Source organism: Harpia harpyja, chromosome 3, assembly GCF_026419915.1.
Source record: "Harpia harpyja isolate bHarHar1 chromosome 3, bHarHar1 primary haplotype, whole genome shotgun sequence".
NCBI lineage: Eukaryota > Metazoa > Chordata > Aves > Accipitriformes > Accipitridae > Harpia > Harpia harpyja.
The window spans coordinates 19,487,923-19,506,407 of NC_068942.1; the positions used below are offsets into that span (position 1 = coordinate 19,487,923).

The 18,485-nt window shown below is 38.5% G+C and overlaps 1 protein-coding gene across 2 annotated transcripts in view; it reads left to right on the forward strand.

The window, feature by feature from the left end:
* MDN1 (midasin AAA ATPase 1) overlaps positions 1-18,485 on the forward strand; it is a 106,829-nt gene that overhangs the window by 42,793 nt on the left and 45,551 nt on the right. For both annotated transcript variants that reach the window (XM_052781511.1, XM_052781512.1), the window contains exons 33-51: positions 1,003-1,132; positions 1,712-1,945; positions 2,710-2,907; positions 4,378-4,586; positions 5,113-5,235; positions 6,496-6,693; positions 6,785-6,892; positions 8,003-8,191; positions 9,318-9,407; positions 9,518-9,778; positions 9,926-10,196; positions 10,958-11,117; positions 11,424-11,540; positions 12,569-12,777; positions 13,326-13,471; positions 14,362-14,564; positions 15,666-15,886; positions 16,922-17,035; positions 17,859-17,991. In XM_052781511.1, the coding sequence (XP_052637471.1) occupies positions 1,003-1,132; positions 1,712-1,945; positions 2,710-2,907; positions 4,378-4,586; positions 5,113-5,235; positions 6,496-6,693; positions 6,785-6,892; positions 8,003-8,191; positions 9,318-9,407; positions 9,518-9,778; positions 9,926-10,196; positions 10,958-11,117; positions 11,424-11,540; positions 12,569-12,777; positions 13,326-13,471; positions 14,362-14,564; positions 15,666-15,886; positions 16,922-17,035; positions 17,859-17,991 (3,314 nt within the window). The remainder of the gene's footprint in view (positions 1-1,002; positions 1,133-1,711; positions 1,946-2,709; positions 2,908-4,377; positions 4,587-5,112; positions 5,236-6,495; positions 6,694-6,784; positions 6,893-8,002; positions 8,192-9,317; positions 9,408-9,517; positions 9,779-9,925; positions 10,197-10,957; positions 11,118-11,423; positions 11,541-12,568; positions 12,778-13,325; positions 13,472-14,361; positions 14,565-15,665; positions 15,887-16,921; positions 17,036-17,858; positions 17,992-18,485) is intronic.

Genomic DNA, 18,485 nt, shown 5'->3' on the forward strand with positions numbered 1-18,485 from the left:
AAATGCATCATGCCAGTTGTGGCATCCAGTGCTTCCTAGTAGGCATCTGCTTCATTACGCTAAAGGAGGTTTAGGGTCTATCTGTTTTCCATCACTTCTTTGTGCTGTCATTTTGACAATGTAAGTCAGTACTTGCAGAATGTCAAAGAAAACTTCAGGCCTCTAAATACTCTAGGTAGGCTTGATATGTAGAATACTTCAAGTACAGGAAGTGTGTCTCATGAACCAAGTAAATCCAGCGCTAACATGAGTCTGGAGTAGTGTGAATTTGCATAATAGATTATTCTCCCTAATACTGTTCAGAAAGTGACAGTTAGAAGTCATCTTGTCATTCTCAGTGAATATGAACATCACATCCCAAAAGACCTTTCTCATTAAATGAAAAAAAAATCTGTTTCTGATTTCTGGCTTTAAGTAACTTCAGACAGGTTAAAAAAAAACAAACCAAAACTTTTTAAGCAGTGTTGAGAGCTAGCACTGAAAAAAACTATAAGCTCTTTTACACAGAAGAAGATGGGTACTCCATTTAAGGTGGTTTCTACAGTGCACAACAAGTCATTGTAAAGCCATGTATTTAAAGGGGATTTATTTCTGCATTGCATTTGTGCTAATGATTTTTGCTTGACTAATTCAGGCAGAGGAAGAGAGGAATTACAGAAACGAGTTGTAAATGAAGGCAAATTTCCATGTGGTAGTTTGCTTCTATAAGCAAAGGGAGATTAAATAGCCATTGTTTGATACGTGATGTCCTAGAGTAAAATGGAGCTTTGGTGCTTGCAAACCATTTCCTGCATTGATGCCACTACTAGAAATGTTAAAAGCCACATTCTCTCGAAGATTCTGTTACAAAGTGGCCCTGTCAAAATTAGAAGGAAAGGCCTAGCTTGGTCACTTTATTTATTCTTTGCAAGTACTGTGGCTACGAGGCTATCGGTTAACTGCAACCTTAAGTAATGTGATGTAATGTAACTTGAATTGCTATGTCATTCTGCTCGTTTGCAGCTTTCTCCTGCATTGCGCAACAGATTTACAGAAATATGGTGTCCACAAAGCAATGGCCGTGATGATTTGATACAGATTGTAAAACACAATCTTCATCCAGGATTGTCTCTGGGTGGAATAAACCATCAAGGTGGGTATTTCTCTGTGTGTTGGTAGTCAAACGTTGTTAAGAAAAAGATTAGTTTGGAGACTGCTAAACTTTCCGCAGAATTTACATCACTGTGTCCCTCTTTCTTGTAAGTACATCTCTCTCTGAGGACAGTTATGAAATATTTTGGACTTTGTTCTTCCCTCATTGTGTATGTTATATGGCTAGCCAGAAGTAAGTTCAAGGCTGTATTTACTTCACCATCCAGGTAGTTGAAATATCCCCAGCCCTTCAGTGCCCAATCTTAGTTTTAATGTAAGGTGTTGAAGGAACTGGCGCTTCATTTTCTGCCAGCAGCATCATTGTTAGTATTAATCACTTGATTCTGTCTTGTTACTTGAATATAAAAGGGCCTGTTATGACAGCACAGGCACGGACTTACTCTTCAGTTATTCTGCCTGTTAGAATATAGAGTACCCATCCACGTTGCTCATGCGTTACAGCTGTACCTACTTTAGTGGTACTTTTTATACAACAATGTAGTAGATGTGACCAATAAAATTATTTGATAACTCTATTGGGGTTTTTTTTGTTTTTTTTTTTTTTTTACTCTCTTTTCAGGGGCTGACATAGCAGAGCTCATGATGGACTTTGTTGAATGGCTGACTAATCAAGAGTTTGGTCGCCAGTGCATTCTCAGTGTGCGAGATGTCTTGTCATGGGTTAATTTTATGAATGTCACGGTAGAGGATGAAGAGTCGAATTCTGCCAAAGAATATAGCCTTCTTTACATTTCTCCAATGATGTCTTTTATCCATGCTGCATGTTTGGTATACATTGATGGAATAGGATCAGGTAAGTCTTCAGTGCTCATTTCGGTAGAAATAGAGAAATATGAAGGTATATATTTGTATTAATGTTTTGGAGTAGAATGCAAACACAATGCTTTGCCGCAGCACGGAACTCTTCTAGGAGAAGTTTTCACTTCTGTTTAACAATATCCCATACTTCATATGCCTTTTTTGAGTTTCAGTAGCAAGAATTTGAATAATACAGCAAGCTTAAGTAAATTAGAGGTAGTAATAGTAATATTACAAAGGCTAGCAGACAAATTAAGAAAGCCTGTGTTTTTTATTGAGTCTTCTGAGCTGATATGGTACTTAATTACATGACCACATACTATTCCCTCACTCCCACCCCACATGTCAGCACCTGTGTGTGCTAGCCTGTGTCATGTGCATAGCTCAGAATGCATCTTTGCACGTTTGGCCACTGGCCCAGCTGATAAATAGGAGATGTGGGAGTGGGGAAAAAGTGAGAAGCCACAAGAAATGCAGGGAAGGAAGGCCTGGGCGGACTATGGCAAGTGGTCAGGATGATGGTGATGGTAGAAGAAAGGGTTTGAGAAATAAGGTGTACTTAATTCTGTTGGTCACAGAACAATTTGTCCGTGGTAAATAGTACTGGAAGCACTGGCAAGCAAAAGCACTAATACGAAATATAAGCCTGAAACAGAATACTACACAAAAATGGCATCTGTGAAGGAATTGAGTTTCTTAGTCATAAGATGAACGTGCCTAGTTATGTTTGTGAAGCACACTTAACTTTTCTAATTACAGGTACAACATCCTGCTCAGCTGATATGGCTTTATTAGCTCGTGAAAAATGCCTGACATTCTTATGTGAGAAAATGAGTCAATTCCTTGAGCTGACTGATTATCAGAAGAATGAACTAAAGATTTATGACAGAACAAAGGAGAAAGAGTTTGTGTGGATGGACAACTTTATGGGAATCCACCCCTTTTTTATTCCAAGAGGCAAGAGATTTTGTGGGAGTGGGTGGACATTTATTCTGTGGTTTTTATTCCCAATAGTTCTGTTATTCACTAAATCTAAGTAGGATACCTGAACCATTACAGAACAATTTATAGTTTGTTCTCCAGCCTTAGAAAAATGCCTTTTCTGCCTCCAAGTGTGTTGATTGCAACTCGATCACATTTATTAAGAAGACACATCTGTTAATTGCTTTCTTTGATAGCTTTTTAAAATTACTGGTTAATGGCCCAATTTTAGTAGGGTTTTTTGGTGTAACAAAGCTTCTTTAATTTTGAGTTGTAATTTTCTGTCACTTTGCATGGTCAGAATGTCTGCTAACTTCCACTAACTGAAGTTACAGCTCATCCTGGCTGTTTTGTAAGGCATGGGAATCGGGAGTCCTGGGTACAGTGCTAAACAGAATGTAGACTAATGCCCTGCCTTTCTGTAGCCTCTCAAAAGAGTCGTTGCAGTTTTTGCAAAATTTAGTCCCTGCATTTCAGTTCCTCATGTGACAACTTAATGCAAATGGAACTATCAAAATACTGCTTTCTACCCTTAAAATACAGTGATGGGACTAAAAAGTGATGACTATGAGCTTTCTAGTTCAGCTGGTTAGTTTTTAGTATATGGAACTATGTGTTCCTAATGCCATATTAATCATTCGTCTTTGAACATTTTGATATTCATGGATTGTGTTAGTCATGCAATTGTACAAGGTAATGCTTTTTTGTAAATTGCTTCGTTTCCCTCCACCAATTAGATCAAAAAAGGAAGGATCTCTTTCATACTAAATGGGTATCAAGATATGTAAGGTAAATTGGTGATAAATATCTTGTATACCTGAGCAATGCTGTATTACAGAATTTGGGGAGTGATGTCCCAGTGAGCTATACTGGCTGGAATTTGGCAGACAAGCTCTGTACTCTTTCCTCGCTGAATGTCATAACAACAGTAAAGAAAATATGTGCCTAGCAGAGCACTTTAATTAAGGCACTCTTCCTTCACAGAACTGGCAGTGAGTGTATGGAACAGATTAATATGTTGTTCTATAACATGACTGAATTGTGTCCTTCAGTGCCAAATTTTCAAAAGCTGCTTTTGAGTTTTAGATCCACGTGTCTGAAGCACAAGGACGGATTTATGATTTTTCAGTAATAGATCTCTAGTTTGGGTAATGAATGGGGAAGTGTCGGAAGTTTCATGGCAAAATACATCGTATATTCATATGCTTTTTGCAAAATTCAACATAAATATGCGGAGATGGGCTGAGACACAGCTGTGGGTCAAACAGAAAGTATATGTGCCGGATCTCTGAGAATGGGATACAAGCTTGATCTCCATTACATGCTGTAATGAGATCAGCAATTAACAGACAGAATGAGCTCGTTCAGAAGCACACTGTCAGCAGCTCCAGCATAAACAAACATTCTGGTTGAATTGTTTTCTGGTTTACCTTTCCTTTGTTTTAGGCCCTGTTCTCCAGAGGAACAGCATTACAGATTATGCTCTAAATGCCGGGACTACAGCAGTGAATGCACAAAGACTATTAAGAGCCCTACAGCTTAACAAACCTATTTTGTTGGAGGGGTCACCAGGAGTGGGCAAGACCAGTCTAGTTGCTGCCCTGGCAAAAGCCTCGGGAAACTGTCTTGTTCGAATCAACCTGTCTGAGCAAACGGTAGAGTAAAATATTATCTTTGTAACTTAGTGTTTATGGCAGGGGGGATGCTTTGTTTAACTTAAAAAGCATAGTTCTTTTTAACTTTGGCACTGAGTCTGAAAGTCAGCTTTTCCTTCTTGGTCTCAAGATAAAACTAAATGGGAAGGGGGAAACAGAAAAAGCAGTGAGCTTCTGTGAGCAAATACCAATTCCCAGATTTTTCTGTTCTTTTCAAGTGAAGACATGCGTATCTTTGTCTACTGTGTTTTTCTGCAAAGTTACTTGAAAACAGCTTTAAGGCTTTTTAGCTTTTCTGTTCCAATTTAATTTTTTGTTGTTAAATATAGTAGTGGGTCACTGGAATCCTATCATGGAAAAGCTTTTAGCATCTTACAATTACTGAAATTTTTTAAATAGAGCTAAAATGTAGGTATTAAAAGGGGAGGGAGAAAATGTGAAGTACAGTTAACAAAGGCTTTTTATGAACTTTTGTGGAGTTTTGTAATTTCTGCCCTCCCCAATCCCCCATTCTCTACTCCCAAAGGATGTGACAGACTTGTTTGGGACAGACTTGCCTGTTGAAGGTGGGAAGGGAGGAGAATTTGCCTGGCGTGATGGACCACTACTAGCAGCATTAAAGGCTGGACACTGGATTGTATTAGATGAGGTAAATTCAAGTTGGGGGCACAAATAAAATAGAATGTTCTGGAAAAGCAAAGGTGATGATTTGGCATGTAGGATAAATACCTTCAGGGGTTGATGACTGAACTAAATTTTGCTTACTTTTAGTTATGTGCATCTAGTACCACATTGAAGGTGATCATTCCGTGTAAGAGAAAATTATCTCCCTCTAATAAGTCCCTCTGCCCATTGGCCCTCTGCAGAGGGAGTGTAAAATACTGGCTTTGACTAGATTTCTTTTAGACAAGAGAACAAGGATTGAATCCCAGCCTAAATTACTGCAGAAATCCAAGGATAGCTTTGATTTACATTTGAAAGTTTTGGGGAAGAGTGTCAATGGAAGTTCTGGTATGCTCTTACATGGATATAATTTCACTGAAATAGAAAGTGTTTTGCTGGAACTAATACACTGTTTTGGGTATTGATGTAATTGAGATGAAGAGTTCCATTTTGCCAGTATAAGCTATCCTGCGACCACAGGTTTGTTCATGTGTCATGTAGCAAGTGCTTTCAAGCATATCCATGGACAGAGCTCACTTCTTGGCAACGTGCATTCTAATTATTGCAGAGTGCAAAATCTTAGAATCATAGAATCATTTAGGTTGGAAAAGACCTTCAAGGTCATCAAGTCCAACTATCATCCATGCCCACTAAACCATGTTCTGGAGTACCCCGTCTACTCGCTTTTTTAATACCTCCAGGGATGGTGACTCCACCACTTCCCTGGGCAGCCTATTCCAATGTCTGACAACCCTCTCAGTAAAGAACTTTTTCCTAATATCTAACCTAAATCTCCCTTGCTGCAACTTGAGGCCTTAAATTCTTCAGCTGTTTGTATACCTTCCCCCCCCCCCCCCATTGTGAAGAATATCACTTTAAACAACCATTATATTTAAATAACCCAGACTGCCTTCCTTTAAAAAACAAGCAGACAAACAAAGCCCTCTGAATGTCACAAATGTATGAACATAAGTTCAGAAGAAACATCTTGAACATGCAGATTTTACAATGGAGAACTGTTTTGTTATCATGGTGAAAACACAGTACAAATAGCAAGTGCACATAAGGAAAAGTGTTAGTTAGTTGCTCCAATGTAATAACAGTGTAGCTAAAGGTAATAACATATGGCAGTGCTAGAACAGCAAAGAAATTGAATTACTTTCTGTGTATCCGAGACTGTTAAACTAGAGATTATGCAGAAGTGTTTTGTGGAGCATTAATATTGTATCCTTATTTCTTTCCTCAGTTGAATCTGGCTTCTCAGTCTGTATTAGAGGGGCTAAACGCATGCTTTGACCACAGAGCAGAGATTTATGTTCCAGAATTGGGAATGAATTTTCATGTACAGCACAAGATGACTAAGATTTTTGGATGCCAGAATCCGTACAGACAAGGAGGTGGAAGAAAGGGTCTGCCCAAGTCCTTTCTTAATAGATTTACACAGGCAAGCTTATTTGTTTGGTTTAAACTATGTCATGATCCTGTCTTGTAATGTTCTGCCTATAACAACACTTGGCATGCTCTTGATTCTACAGGTGTATGTTGATCCACTGTCAGCAGAAGATATGGAGTTTATTGGGAATACGCTGTTTCCTGCTATTGATAAAAGTATTATTGCTAAAATGGTTGCTTTCAATAACAAGGTAAGTATATATTTTAATTTCTTTTGTGTAGAAGTAGGCAGAATGCAGTAAGATTTAAAAAATTAAGTCTAATGTTATATTTCCAAGCATTTTCATAGAGAAGTGCGTGGGTAAAAAATAGGAATAGAAGTCTACACAGAAGAAAGTGAAGAACACCACTAAAACCCACCTGAATTCTTGTACCACTACAATCAGATACTTGGTTGATAACTGAAGAGTCATTATTTTTCACAGAAAATTTTTTATATATATATATATATATATATATGTAAAAGGCTTTGTTCTACAAAAGGTAGAAACAATTATGGTTTGATAGCTTGGTGAAGTGAGTTGAGAAAATAATGGGTTTCTACACATACGGATTATTCTTGAAGCTCAAACAAAATGAGCTATATCTTAACAAGAACTGAAATGTTTCTATTTCTGTTTCTGGTCTGAATTTTTAATCTGCTCTTTATTATGGGATGTTGTTAGTGAAGGCAGCATCTGACCTTTACAGAAGCAGAAGCTTGTAAGGATATGTGGCATTCTTCTGGAACCCTGAGAGACGAATAAAAGGAAAGTCTTTCCTGATAGGATTTGTCTATGGCAAAAGATTCAGAGATGCTCAGATCTAAAATTTCGCTAATATAAAACCTTTTCAACAAGCATTAATTGCAAGGCATCAACTTAATAGCTATTTTGTGGCTTAGATGCTGCCATTTTGTGCAAAGTGCAGGATATAAAATTCACAGTAAGAATTTTATTTATGATCATGCTTCTGAAATTGTGTTCATGTCATGAAACAAAAAAGTGTAGTAATATTAAGAGAAAGTAGTGTTCTGTGGCCTTACATAAAATGTTTTGTGGCAGCATCTTACTGAATACTCATGTATAGAGTGAAGAGTAAAAAAGAAAATTGAGCTGAATGTTAGAGAATTAGTAGAGGAGAGACAAACTACAATCAAGCTTTAGTTCCTGACATCTTCAGAAAAATGAATACAGCTTGCTCTTTCTGTTGTCCTCTGTCTTGTAAGCAGTGCCAAAGGCAGAAGTTCAGTTGAATTAATATTTGAAGACCAGCGCATGAGTGGAATAAAAGATTTTTTTTTTAATTGCTACTTTTTCCAGATTGACAAAGAAATAATGGCTGAAAAAAAGTGGGGACAGAAAGGAGGACCCTGGGAGTTCAACTTACGTGATCTTTTCCGCTGGTGCCAGCTTATGCTTGTTGACCAGTCACCAGGATGTTATGATCCAGGCCAGCATGTATTTTTGGTATACGGAGAAAGAATGAGAACCAGGGAAGACAAAGAAAAGGTGAGCCATGTGTTCTCCTTCCTCGCTCTTCAGATTGTCAGGAAGTATTTCTAGAAATCCAGGTGTAAATTTGAAGATACCTTGCAATTCATTCATAGGCATTACCTCTTACAAAAGAAAAATAGGTTGGTCTGGAGTTCTGAGGTTTAACATATGTACCTGCTCCCCTTGTCATTTAAAATATCAGTTTAATTACCTACTAGTATAAAAGCAGAAAGCTGGTGTAAATGAAGGCAAGTAGAATAACAAAGGACTTCAATAGAGCAAAACACGACATATTCTTGTGTGATTCTGTATTAAATAATAACGTTCTCATAAAAGTTTTGTGGGTTGCATGCATATTTGTGAGGAAAGAGAAGATAGGGAGCAGAGAAGAGAAATGGCACTGAGATATGGAGAGATTCTTAAAGTTATGGGCATATAAAGCATTTATGTCAGTACAGTAAGTAAAAATAACGTCCTGTAATTCTGCCCTTCCCTGCCAGCATTTTTAAATTGTTCTGGCTTGGATTGCTTTTATTGACTTTTATTTATTTGTCATTTCTTTCATCTGCCTGTCAAATTGCTCCCCTCATTCTGTTAAACTCACTGCTTAAGGTTCCTCTAATAAAACACACTCACTGCAGTTGTTATTCCACCTTTGCCACCTACTTGTCCCTCTTTTGCCTAGAAATCTTTCACTTTTGTTTAATTTCACATCATTTAAATGGTATTAAACTAAAAGTTAATCAGATTGTAAGACTGAAGTTACTGACTGTATGTGACTGGATATTTTTCTCCTGGGTTTATTTTCCCCTTCCTGTAGTAGTAGTATATTTTTGAGTGTTATCAAAGAGGTTATTTATGGAGTGAGTTCTTTCACAGTATTTTGTTAAAGAGAAACATTACTTACAGTATTTCAAGTCACAGGAAAGCACAATTAATGAAAGGGGTTGCTATGGGCAGCTCACGCTCACTTTAATTGCTTGCTGCACTTTGAATGAAATGACACTTGTGATTAAACTGTGTTAGTTACTATCACACCGCTGTGGAGCTGAGAGGGAAGGCTACTTTAGAAGTAAATTTTTAGAACAATGGATAACTTAAGACTGATAAGTCTCTTTTTTTGCTCTTTCAATTGTTTTAGGTTATATCTATATTTAGAGACATTTTTGGCCAGGAGGCTGATGTGTATACAGGAACCAGAGAGTTTCACATCACTCCATATAATGTTCAGGTAAGCTGTTGACAAGAGGTTTTGTGAGTGGGGAGAGAAGGAAGTGACTTGCACAACTGAGCTCTCATTTGCCTCTGAGTACTCACCCATGCATGTCTCGTGCCTTCCAGATTGGTTATTCAGTTCTTTCTCGTGGCAACTATATTCCTCGTCCTGGCAGAAATCTCTCACTTCTGCATCACTCACTGCAGTCTCTTGAGTCCATAATGAAATGCGTGCACATGAGCTGGATGGTCATCCTGGTGGGCCCAGCAGCTGTTGGCAAAACCAGTCTTGTTGAGCTGCTGGCCCATCTGACTGGCCATCGACTGAAAATCATGGCAATGAACAGTGCGATGGATACAACTGAACTCCTGGGTGGATTTGAACAGGTAAAAACTGTTTTGGTAATATGGCAATATTTCTCCTTCCTACCTAACAGTGGTCAGTCTGCTGTGATCTTAGTGTTTAAGCACCAAATGGAGCCTTAGGCACCATAATCTTCTGGATGAACTAACTCCATAATGGCATGTTTGCAGGTTGATATCAATAGGCCATGGCAATGCCTGTTGGAAAAAGTGGAGAATGCTGTGAGCACACTAGTGAGGGACAGTCTTCTTCTGACAGAAATTTGTGCAGATGATGCTGAACTCGTGCTGCGTGCTTGGAGCAGTTTCATCCTGAACTACAAACCCAAATCTCTGGGTGAAGGAAGTAGAAGTGTTACAGCTGAATTAGTGAGCAAACTGGAGGGAATACTTGTACTTACCCAGCGACTAAACAACAAAATAAATTCTTATTCAAAGGCAGGTATGTATGGTGAGCGATTTGAAGTAAGACTATATGTTCCTCTGAAGAAAATAAGAGAAATACATAAAACCACAGTGAACGCTTGAGAAGACTTGGGGGGGGGGGTTGTAGGTTTTTCTATGTTGCTTCATACTACTTCATACTTATACTACAGCCTAGCTTCTGAAAAGGTTACGTTGGTGACAGTTCTTCAGGTTTATTTTTTGTGTGGTTACACCTGATAGCGATCAGTAGTCCACACTGAAATTCTCCTGAACTGAACTACTCAACATATGATGTAATACAGCTCTTACCTTGTATTCCTAAGAAAGGGAATTCGGATATTTTATTCTAGCATTTGTTCTCTGAAGCATTGATCACCTGAGCTTTACAAATGTCAGCAGAATAACGTATGGGGGTTTTTTCTTTCTTTTTTTTTTTTTTTTAAATAATTGCCTAAAATATGGCATTAATATCCATCAGACTTCCTCTTGTGGGGGAGAAGAGATGGAGAAAAGTGTCTGTTTAGGGAGAAAAGTGTCAGTCTAGGTTATATTTCTCTGTGCTTGCAAACCCCCTCTGTCCTCATGGATTTTGCCCATGGATGGCTACTTGAAGATTAGACCCTCTGCTGTTATGTTCCCCTAAAAAGTAGGAAGCATGTATGTTTATTAACAAAATAACTACTATTTTTCTTCAATGGAACAGGAAGCTACCTTAATGTAGCTGTAATGTAAGAATGTAATGTGTAAGTCTTGATGTAAGATAATACTTCCTTTCAGAGTTTGCTCACTTGGTAGAAGAGTTCCGGCGTTTCAAGCTGCAGCAGGCCCAGACAGCTGACCGTAACAGCCATGGCACTTTTGAGTGGGTGGATGGGATGTTGGTTCAGGCCCTGCAATCTGGAGACTGGCTGTTGATGGACAATGTTAACTTCTGCAAGTAAGAGATTTTAGTGGCCTCGTTTCACTGAGTAAATCCCTTGACCTCCCTAATTGACTTTGCCTCTTACTGTATGGTTCACAACTGAACATTTTGCATGATGATAATACATGGGAGCAGGAACTTACATTTTCTGGAAGAGTGTCTTCCTTCTCAGACAGCTTAGCAGTTGATAGTTTTCCTGTTACCTTATAATGTGATTAGCTGTTTAGCTTTTTGCTTAAGACTGGTACCATTTTGGTTTCAGATCAGAAAGGGATCAAATTGCTACCTTTTTATAACCATATACATTTCTTTTTAATATAGCCCTTCTGTGCTGGACCGCTTGAATGCTTTACTTGAACCAGGAGGTGTTCTTACCATGAGTGAGAGAGGTGTGATAGATGGCACAATTCCTACAATAGCTCCTCATCCAAACTTCAGGTGCTTTGTGTTTCTGCTTTTTTTTGCCTTTTTTTTTTTCTCCTACCAAATAGCAGATTTAGAAAAAAATATCAGCAGTGAGCCAGTCTTTTGGCATTTTGAATGCTGTTCAGTTTGCCGTGTACTGTAGTGATGCTGTCTGTCTGGCAAGGAAGAAAACTGCACTGTGATGAGCATATGATAGAGCTTAAGAGGCTTGGCTTTATATCCCTGTTGTAGCACAGACTATTACCTTGGAAAATTCATAGCAGTATACCTCTGCCTTGATTATTCGTTTCTAATTTAGAATCTCAACTTAAAAAAACAAAACCCAACTTCCCCCCTCACCAAAATCCCCAAACCCACAAAACAAAACCAAACAGACAGTCCATATTCTCTCAGACCTGAAGTAGTCTCTGGGGCAGATGGAAGGAGAACATAGAGTATTCTGTATAATTCCTACTTTTTATAAATTCATGAAAAGAATATTGGGACTGATGTGCTTTGGTTCCTCTGAATTGGAAACAAGATCTTTGACTTTTCAGAAACCTGTTTTCACTGCATTGTATCTCAGAAGGTTTTTTTCCTCCTTGCTTTTAAGAGATGTCTGCTGATAGTATTAACTACTTGAGTGTTGGATACTTTGGTTTTTAAATAGCACAGATTTATCTGAATCTGTTGCTAAGACTTTTAAAAGTCGTCTTTATAGCTCAGAGGCGTAGTTTAACTTTTTTGTAAGTAGGCAAATGATAAAACAGACATAGCTCAAATATAACTGAGTTAAAAATCATGCAATGTATCTGTGGCTAATTTCAAAGTATAATTATTCATACAGATTTCTTATTTAAATTCAGTAGATGTCTCTGCCTTTCTAGATATCAGCATCCCCATTTTTATGAAGATAAATTTACTTAATGGAACAGCAGATTTGGTGGTTCTGGAGTGATAGTTTAAAGCCCTAAGTTGCATCTTAAGAATGTAAGGCAGATGGACTAGATGGTTGTTGCAGGTCGCTTCCATCTGAACTATTCTATTCTAATATCCAACAGGCTTTTCCTTTCCATGGATCCTGTTCATGGGGAAATATCCAGAGCCATGCGGAATCGTGGGATTGAAATTTACATTCCTGGGGAGAATGATGGAAATGTATTGGACGATCTGGATTTGAAGTTACTCCTGCATGGTTTGGGTTTAGTGGGAGATAGCATCTGTGATGCACTTATGGCTGTGCATTCAGAAATCACGACAGCAATAGCAGGTAAAAAAAGTCTGTTCAGTAATGATCTTGGGCTCATTACATAAAGCTTGGTTATTTTATTGTGTTGTGTCCTGATGTAAGTAAAGGCATAAAAGTATAATTAGGTTGGTTTGGGTTGTTTATTGCTTTCTCAGGAAGTAGGCCCAAGTCATTAAAAAGATGGTAACTGGAGTGCTTTGTAAGGAGACATCGGACACTGACAAGTGTCAGTTGTCTGTTGCTATAGGAAAGGCAATATATTCTAAGAGAAAATCAGCGAAATAGAGGGTTTGCACAAGGCCTATTCAAGTTGTTCTTTGGAACAAGATGACCCTGGATTTCAGTCATCTCAGCTGCATGATATCTTATTTTGAGCTGGTCACCTGTTATTTACAGTCTTGTCAGATTTTCTTACTAACCTTGGGAAGAACCCATTCAGTTTTCAGGACCCAGTAGGATACATTTGTTTTGCATCTTCCTCAGGGTCTAAAGTGGTGTTTGTCCTCAGAGGGTTAAAGGGCTACAATTACTAAACATTCATATCACCCTAAATGCTGTGTATCTTTCAGGTTCTGTGTCATCTTTGTCACCTTTGCTTCAGGCTGCTGTGTTAATTGTGCAGCAGATACAAAGAGGCCTTGGATTAGCAAAGTCTTTTTACAGAGCCTGTTGGGAAGTTTATGGCCGCTCACAACAACTGCAAATAAACCAGAAGGTAAAAGTCCTATATTTGAAAGCTTTTCTTACATCATCTAGATATGTGAAAAATATCATTTCATGACGCTAGTGTTTGAGATCCTCTATTTCCTAAGTGCCTGAGCAAGGGGTTGTTGAAGATGGTGCTCTTGGAGAGATGAACCAAACAATTTTAAAGGTCCTCTCAGGCGTCTGTCAGGTGATGAAGAAGAGGGTTTAAGTAGCATTGGGACATTTTCTGTATCTTTTAGATTCTGAGCCTTTTTTTGGCTCCAGTGTAAGCAGTTCAGTTCTGCATGTAACTTACTCTAACAGATAGGTTGAAGGTCTAGAAATCGGGTTTTTTGGTATTGAATGGTGAAGAATGGTGAATTTCAGCTGTCACCTGTCCTTTCATGACACATTTTCTCAGCCTGGTGGCATGCTACTGGAGACAGAGGTCAGATGAATGAGAGTTGCATAAAGACTGTCAATTTGGGATGTGCTTATTGAGATATTCCCCAGGGATAAATACAGTTTGTTGGACCTTTTGTAGATAGTGGCTCACTCATTTGCAGCATAAGGGAGCCAGAGAGTATCCCAGTTGGACTCTGAGGCTTACTTGTTTTTAAACAGCTTCAGCTGAGACTTTAGGATTTTAATACTGATGAATCTATAGCGTGAAACACTCTGCACACTGTCATCTGGAGATAGCAATAGGCACGTCCTGTTTTAAACTGTACAGTATGTTATTTCACTTATGGTTGGAATGGTTTGGTACCTTTATCATGTGGGTTATATAGTGTTTGTAGAAAATTTTGGTTTATAATGATTTCATAATAAATACGTGTAATGAGAGTTCTCTGAGCTATTGTACTTGAATACATGTTTGAATATGATTGTAAACTGGTTTTTGGTTGGTTGTTGTAGCTTGTGTTAGAACTGGTTACGAAGCATGCTTCATCTCTGGCTTCCCATGAAACCTGGGGTGACTCCTTGCTAGCCATCGGATTGTGGCCGGACTCCCTACCTACAGGTCTGTTTGCAGCTGAAGACTCACTTCTTTCGACAGTCCAGAGTGATGCACAGGTCCTAACGTATTGTCTGAATAGACTAAACCTTAAAAACTGCAGGTAGGCAAGAAACATTTTTTTTTTTGTTAAATGAGTAAGAAACAAGATATGTGTGAACTACTGGTGGCACGTCATTGTTCCCTGCAAAACTTTGTCTTGAACAAATTGTGTGGGTAGAGACTATGGTCGTCACACTCTGTAACTGAGGCTCCTGTTACCTTTCCGTGCAACCACTACAAATACAAGTTTAATTATTTACTGGTTTATTCTTCAGTCCAAAATACTTGACTCTATTCAATCTTCAGTAAGTACATTTGACCCATTTTGAGTTGAGTTAGGAGTAGGCATCTAGCAGAAAATGTGAATGCAAACACTGGGTTTACAAGGTAATAAGAGCCCCCAAAATCTCTTCAGTTTCCTTCTGAGCTTTAAAAAAAATGAGCATTTAACTAGCTTTAAATATACTAATGATCCTCTGTACTTCCTGCTTTCATGTATACCAATTATTCATCAGTTATTTTAGGTCCAGTAGCTTCAGGTGACAAAACAAATTTCCTCCTTCAGACAGAGCTGTCTGAAAGAAGTCTCATGTGCAGGGGCCATATGCAAGAACTCTTTAAATGATTTCTTGTGCAATATAACTGTTATTTTCACAATACTGGTGCAAAATCTTCCTTCCTGCCTGCTTTACTTAGTGACCTACTGTGGACAGGTACTGTGGTTTGCTTCCAGTGAAAGAACAAGCTGTAGAAGTTAGTACTAAGATATAATGTTGAAATTGTAAAGCCTTAGCAACGTGGTGTTTGGGGTTTTTTTTCATCAATGACACTTCTCCTGTCATTTGTCTTTTTAACTTACCTTCACATATCATTCTGGTGCACAGATCAATTATAATTTCTCAGTGAAATACTGTGCCTAGTTACTTCTGGCACTGCATGAATTTTTGGTAATTGTGAGTTCCTAATAGTAGACATGCCCAACTGATTTGAAGTTGGAAACTGGCTTTAAAGCTAAATAAAGAAAAGAAGAGAGATTATTGCATTGCCACCTTCTTGCCTGAAGATGGTTGCGTGCTGAGTTGCTTGACTTGTAAAATATGTTCTTTCCTGGAACTGGCAGTTCAAGCCCTTGATTCCAGGACTTCGCTGCTTTGTGTTTCAGGACACTACCACTGACTCTGCAAGATCTTCAAAAAATTATGCAGTCCACTAATTCTGAAAGTCTTAAATTCAGTGCTGTTGAGATAGATGCAGACTGGATGGATAAAATGGAAGTTCTCCAGGCTTCAGTGAAATTGTTCATAGAAAAGGCAACCAATCAAGATTGGACATTGAGAGTTAAATGGCTTAACTCCTTTGCCAAAAATCTGCCACAGGTGCTTGGTATGTAATTATTTCACTTTCTCTTTTGCCTAAGGGCTGATTCATTATATTTTCACAAATCGTAAGTCTTCTGTGAAAACATCCAGACCATTCATATGATCTGATATGAAACTTCTCAACTACCCACACTAAATCAAGGGCATTGAGGCTTCAGGGAGAGACAGAAACAGGTTGTGCATGTGAAGGACAACAGGAGACTTTGGGCTAAACATTGCCTTTGTTTATTCAAGCATTCATGTAACTTTTACTGCTTCTGAATTAGTTATTTTTGGATACCTCTTGGTTTATCTAAGCGAATATGCCTTTCTCTTCACTGTTTTTCTGATAGCGATAGTAAAAGCGGTAAAATGCCTTCTGGTTATTTGGTGTTAAAATACAAATGGTTAGAATTCCAGGAAACTGCAGAACTGAGATTTCCTGAAGCTATGTTGCCTGAACATTCAGGATAGCAGCTGAGATGAGGCATTCATTGCTTAATTACATTAATCGCATTAAACTTGTGGAGAATTTAGACAGGCTTTAGTTCAAGTAATTCACACACTTAGCTTCCTTGTATGGTGTGAAATCTCAGACTGTATTGTCCCTACATGAATGGGATTGCTCCCCCTTGATCTTGCTGTTTTTCCAGGCAGGTGTGCCTATAAACTAGAAAATATCTAGAAAGTTACTTTAATGACAGTTATGCTCTTATGTAATTTTTTTTTTTTTTAATTGGGGAAAAAAATAAAAAATAAATGTACTGAGAGGAAGATTTGAAGGTATAAACTCATGGATTTTCACAAACCATGTTTTTAATAACATACATGAACTATCACCAGTTTAACTAGAACTCTTTACTGGATTTATCTCTTTCTCCATGATATTCTGACTGCTTATAAGACCTCTTGGAGCTAATACAAAATAAGAGCAACCAGCGTATCCAGAGTGCATGCACAGATGAGATTCAGGCTGCTTGTGCTGGCTCAGTTGAAGTTACTTTTATTTATTTGTACTAAATGCTCTTTTACACCTATGTTCTCTCCCCTTCACCTACAGATCCAGTGTGGATTCAGCTGGAAGCAGGTGCTGTAGCCCTTGGTAGTTTCTATGCCAGTCCCCTCTCATCTGGAGTCAGTAACATGATCAAGTTGCTACAGCCAACTATGACAGGTACTTCTGAAAAAACTTGATGTAAGACATTGGTGCTTCCTGTATTTGCTCTCTGAACACACTGCAACCCTTCTTAGGAAATGTGTGTAACAAAACAAAGGCTAAATTCTAATTATACATTGCTTTTCTTGCAAAAGAAATAACAACAAAGCCATTCTTGCTGTCCAGAACTGCAAATATGGCAATTAAATGCATTAATCCTATGCAAATTAGATACAAGTGCTATGACTATGAATCCTGACTGTGTGTATCTGTGACCCAAGTGTATTCCCACAGCTCAGAGTTAAGCGATGTTCTTAAGAGTGATGCATATATCAACTGCCTTTCTGACTGGATAGTTCAGGCATCCTGTTTTTTCCCAGCATTTATTGTGTTGGCCTATCTGAAACCTATGTTGAGGCCTATAATTTTCCCTCGGGAGTTTTACAGGGAGCTCAGGCCTGTGGTTTCCTTTCCAAGCTTGTTAGGTGCGTGAAAGCTACATACAGTGACACTGGACCCTTTATGGATGATCCTAGGTATCTTGCCTGGACTGTGAAGGAAAAGGGAGTTGGACTTGAGTTTCCAGGCTGTCTTTTTGGGTACTCTGACCACTGGTTAATTTACTTTCACTGTTCTGTTTTACAGAACCTGCAGTCAACTTAATGCTTTTCTGTTTGGGTATCTGGAGTGAGGGAGCTTAAGACTCTGCCTTCCTCTTAGGCTTCCTTCTTTCTTTCCCTAATGTTCTTGCATAGGCAGGGGGATTGAGGAGAGCCTTTAACTGAATAATGTTTCCACTGTTGTGCTGTCCTGTCCTGTCTTGTCTTGTCTGCCTTCCCAGATGAACATGTGATGCCTTTGGACCCAAGATGGAATATGCAGTTTTTGGATATCATTAGAAATTCCATGAACTTTGATACAGAAATGGAACACACAGATCAGCTTCTAATCCTTTTGAAGTCTGTAGCGAATCGGTGGGTTACAAAAAAAAAACTTGTGAAGACTGCCCAATGACTGTAATCAGTGCTATATAAACACTTGTGGTGTCTGGCAAGTATGTTCTTAGATTTTGATAGATGTGGTCTAAAACACCAGGCAGAGGTTTCGTAGAGGTGTTTAAATTCTTTGCTTCTGTTTTCTGTAGATGCAGACTAAAACCAATCATTTAATATAGGGAGCAGCGCTCCCAGCATTCTGTATAGGCTGGGGTACTTCAAGGACAAACCAGAACTGCAGAATAAAGCATAAAAGAGGCAGAAGCAGCAGTGTGAAATCTCTGACATAAAACTTAAATAGTTGCCCTGCTTTTGGATTTGGACTGCTTTTCCTAATAAGAGCAAAAAAGTACACAGATTTTGCAGTTACAGTATAACGAAGCAGCTGCTCACATATCCTACAGGTGATGGTGGTGCATCTGTTTAGTAGCTCACTACTTTTGCCTTCCTGGTGATTCCTGAAGTCAGGAATC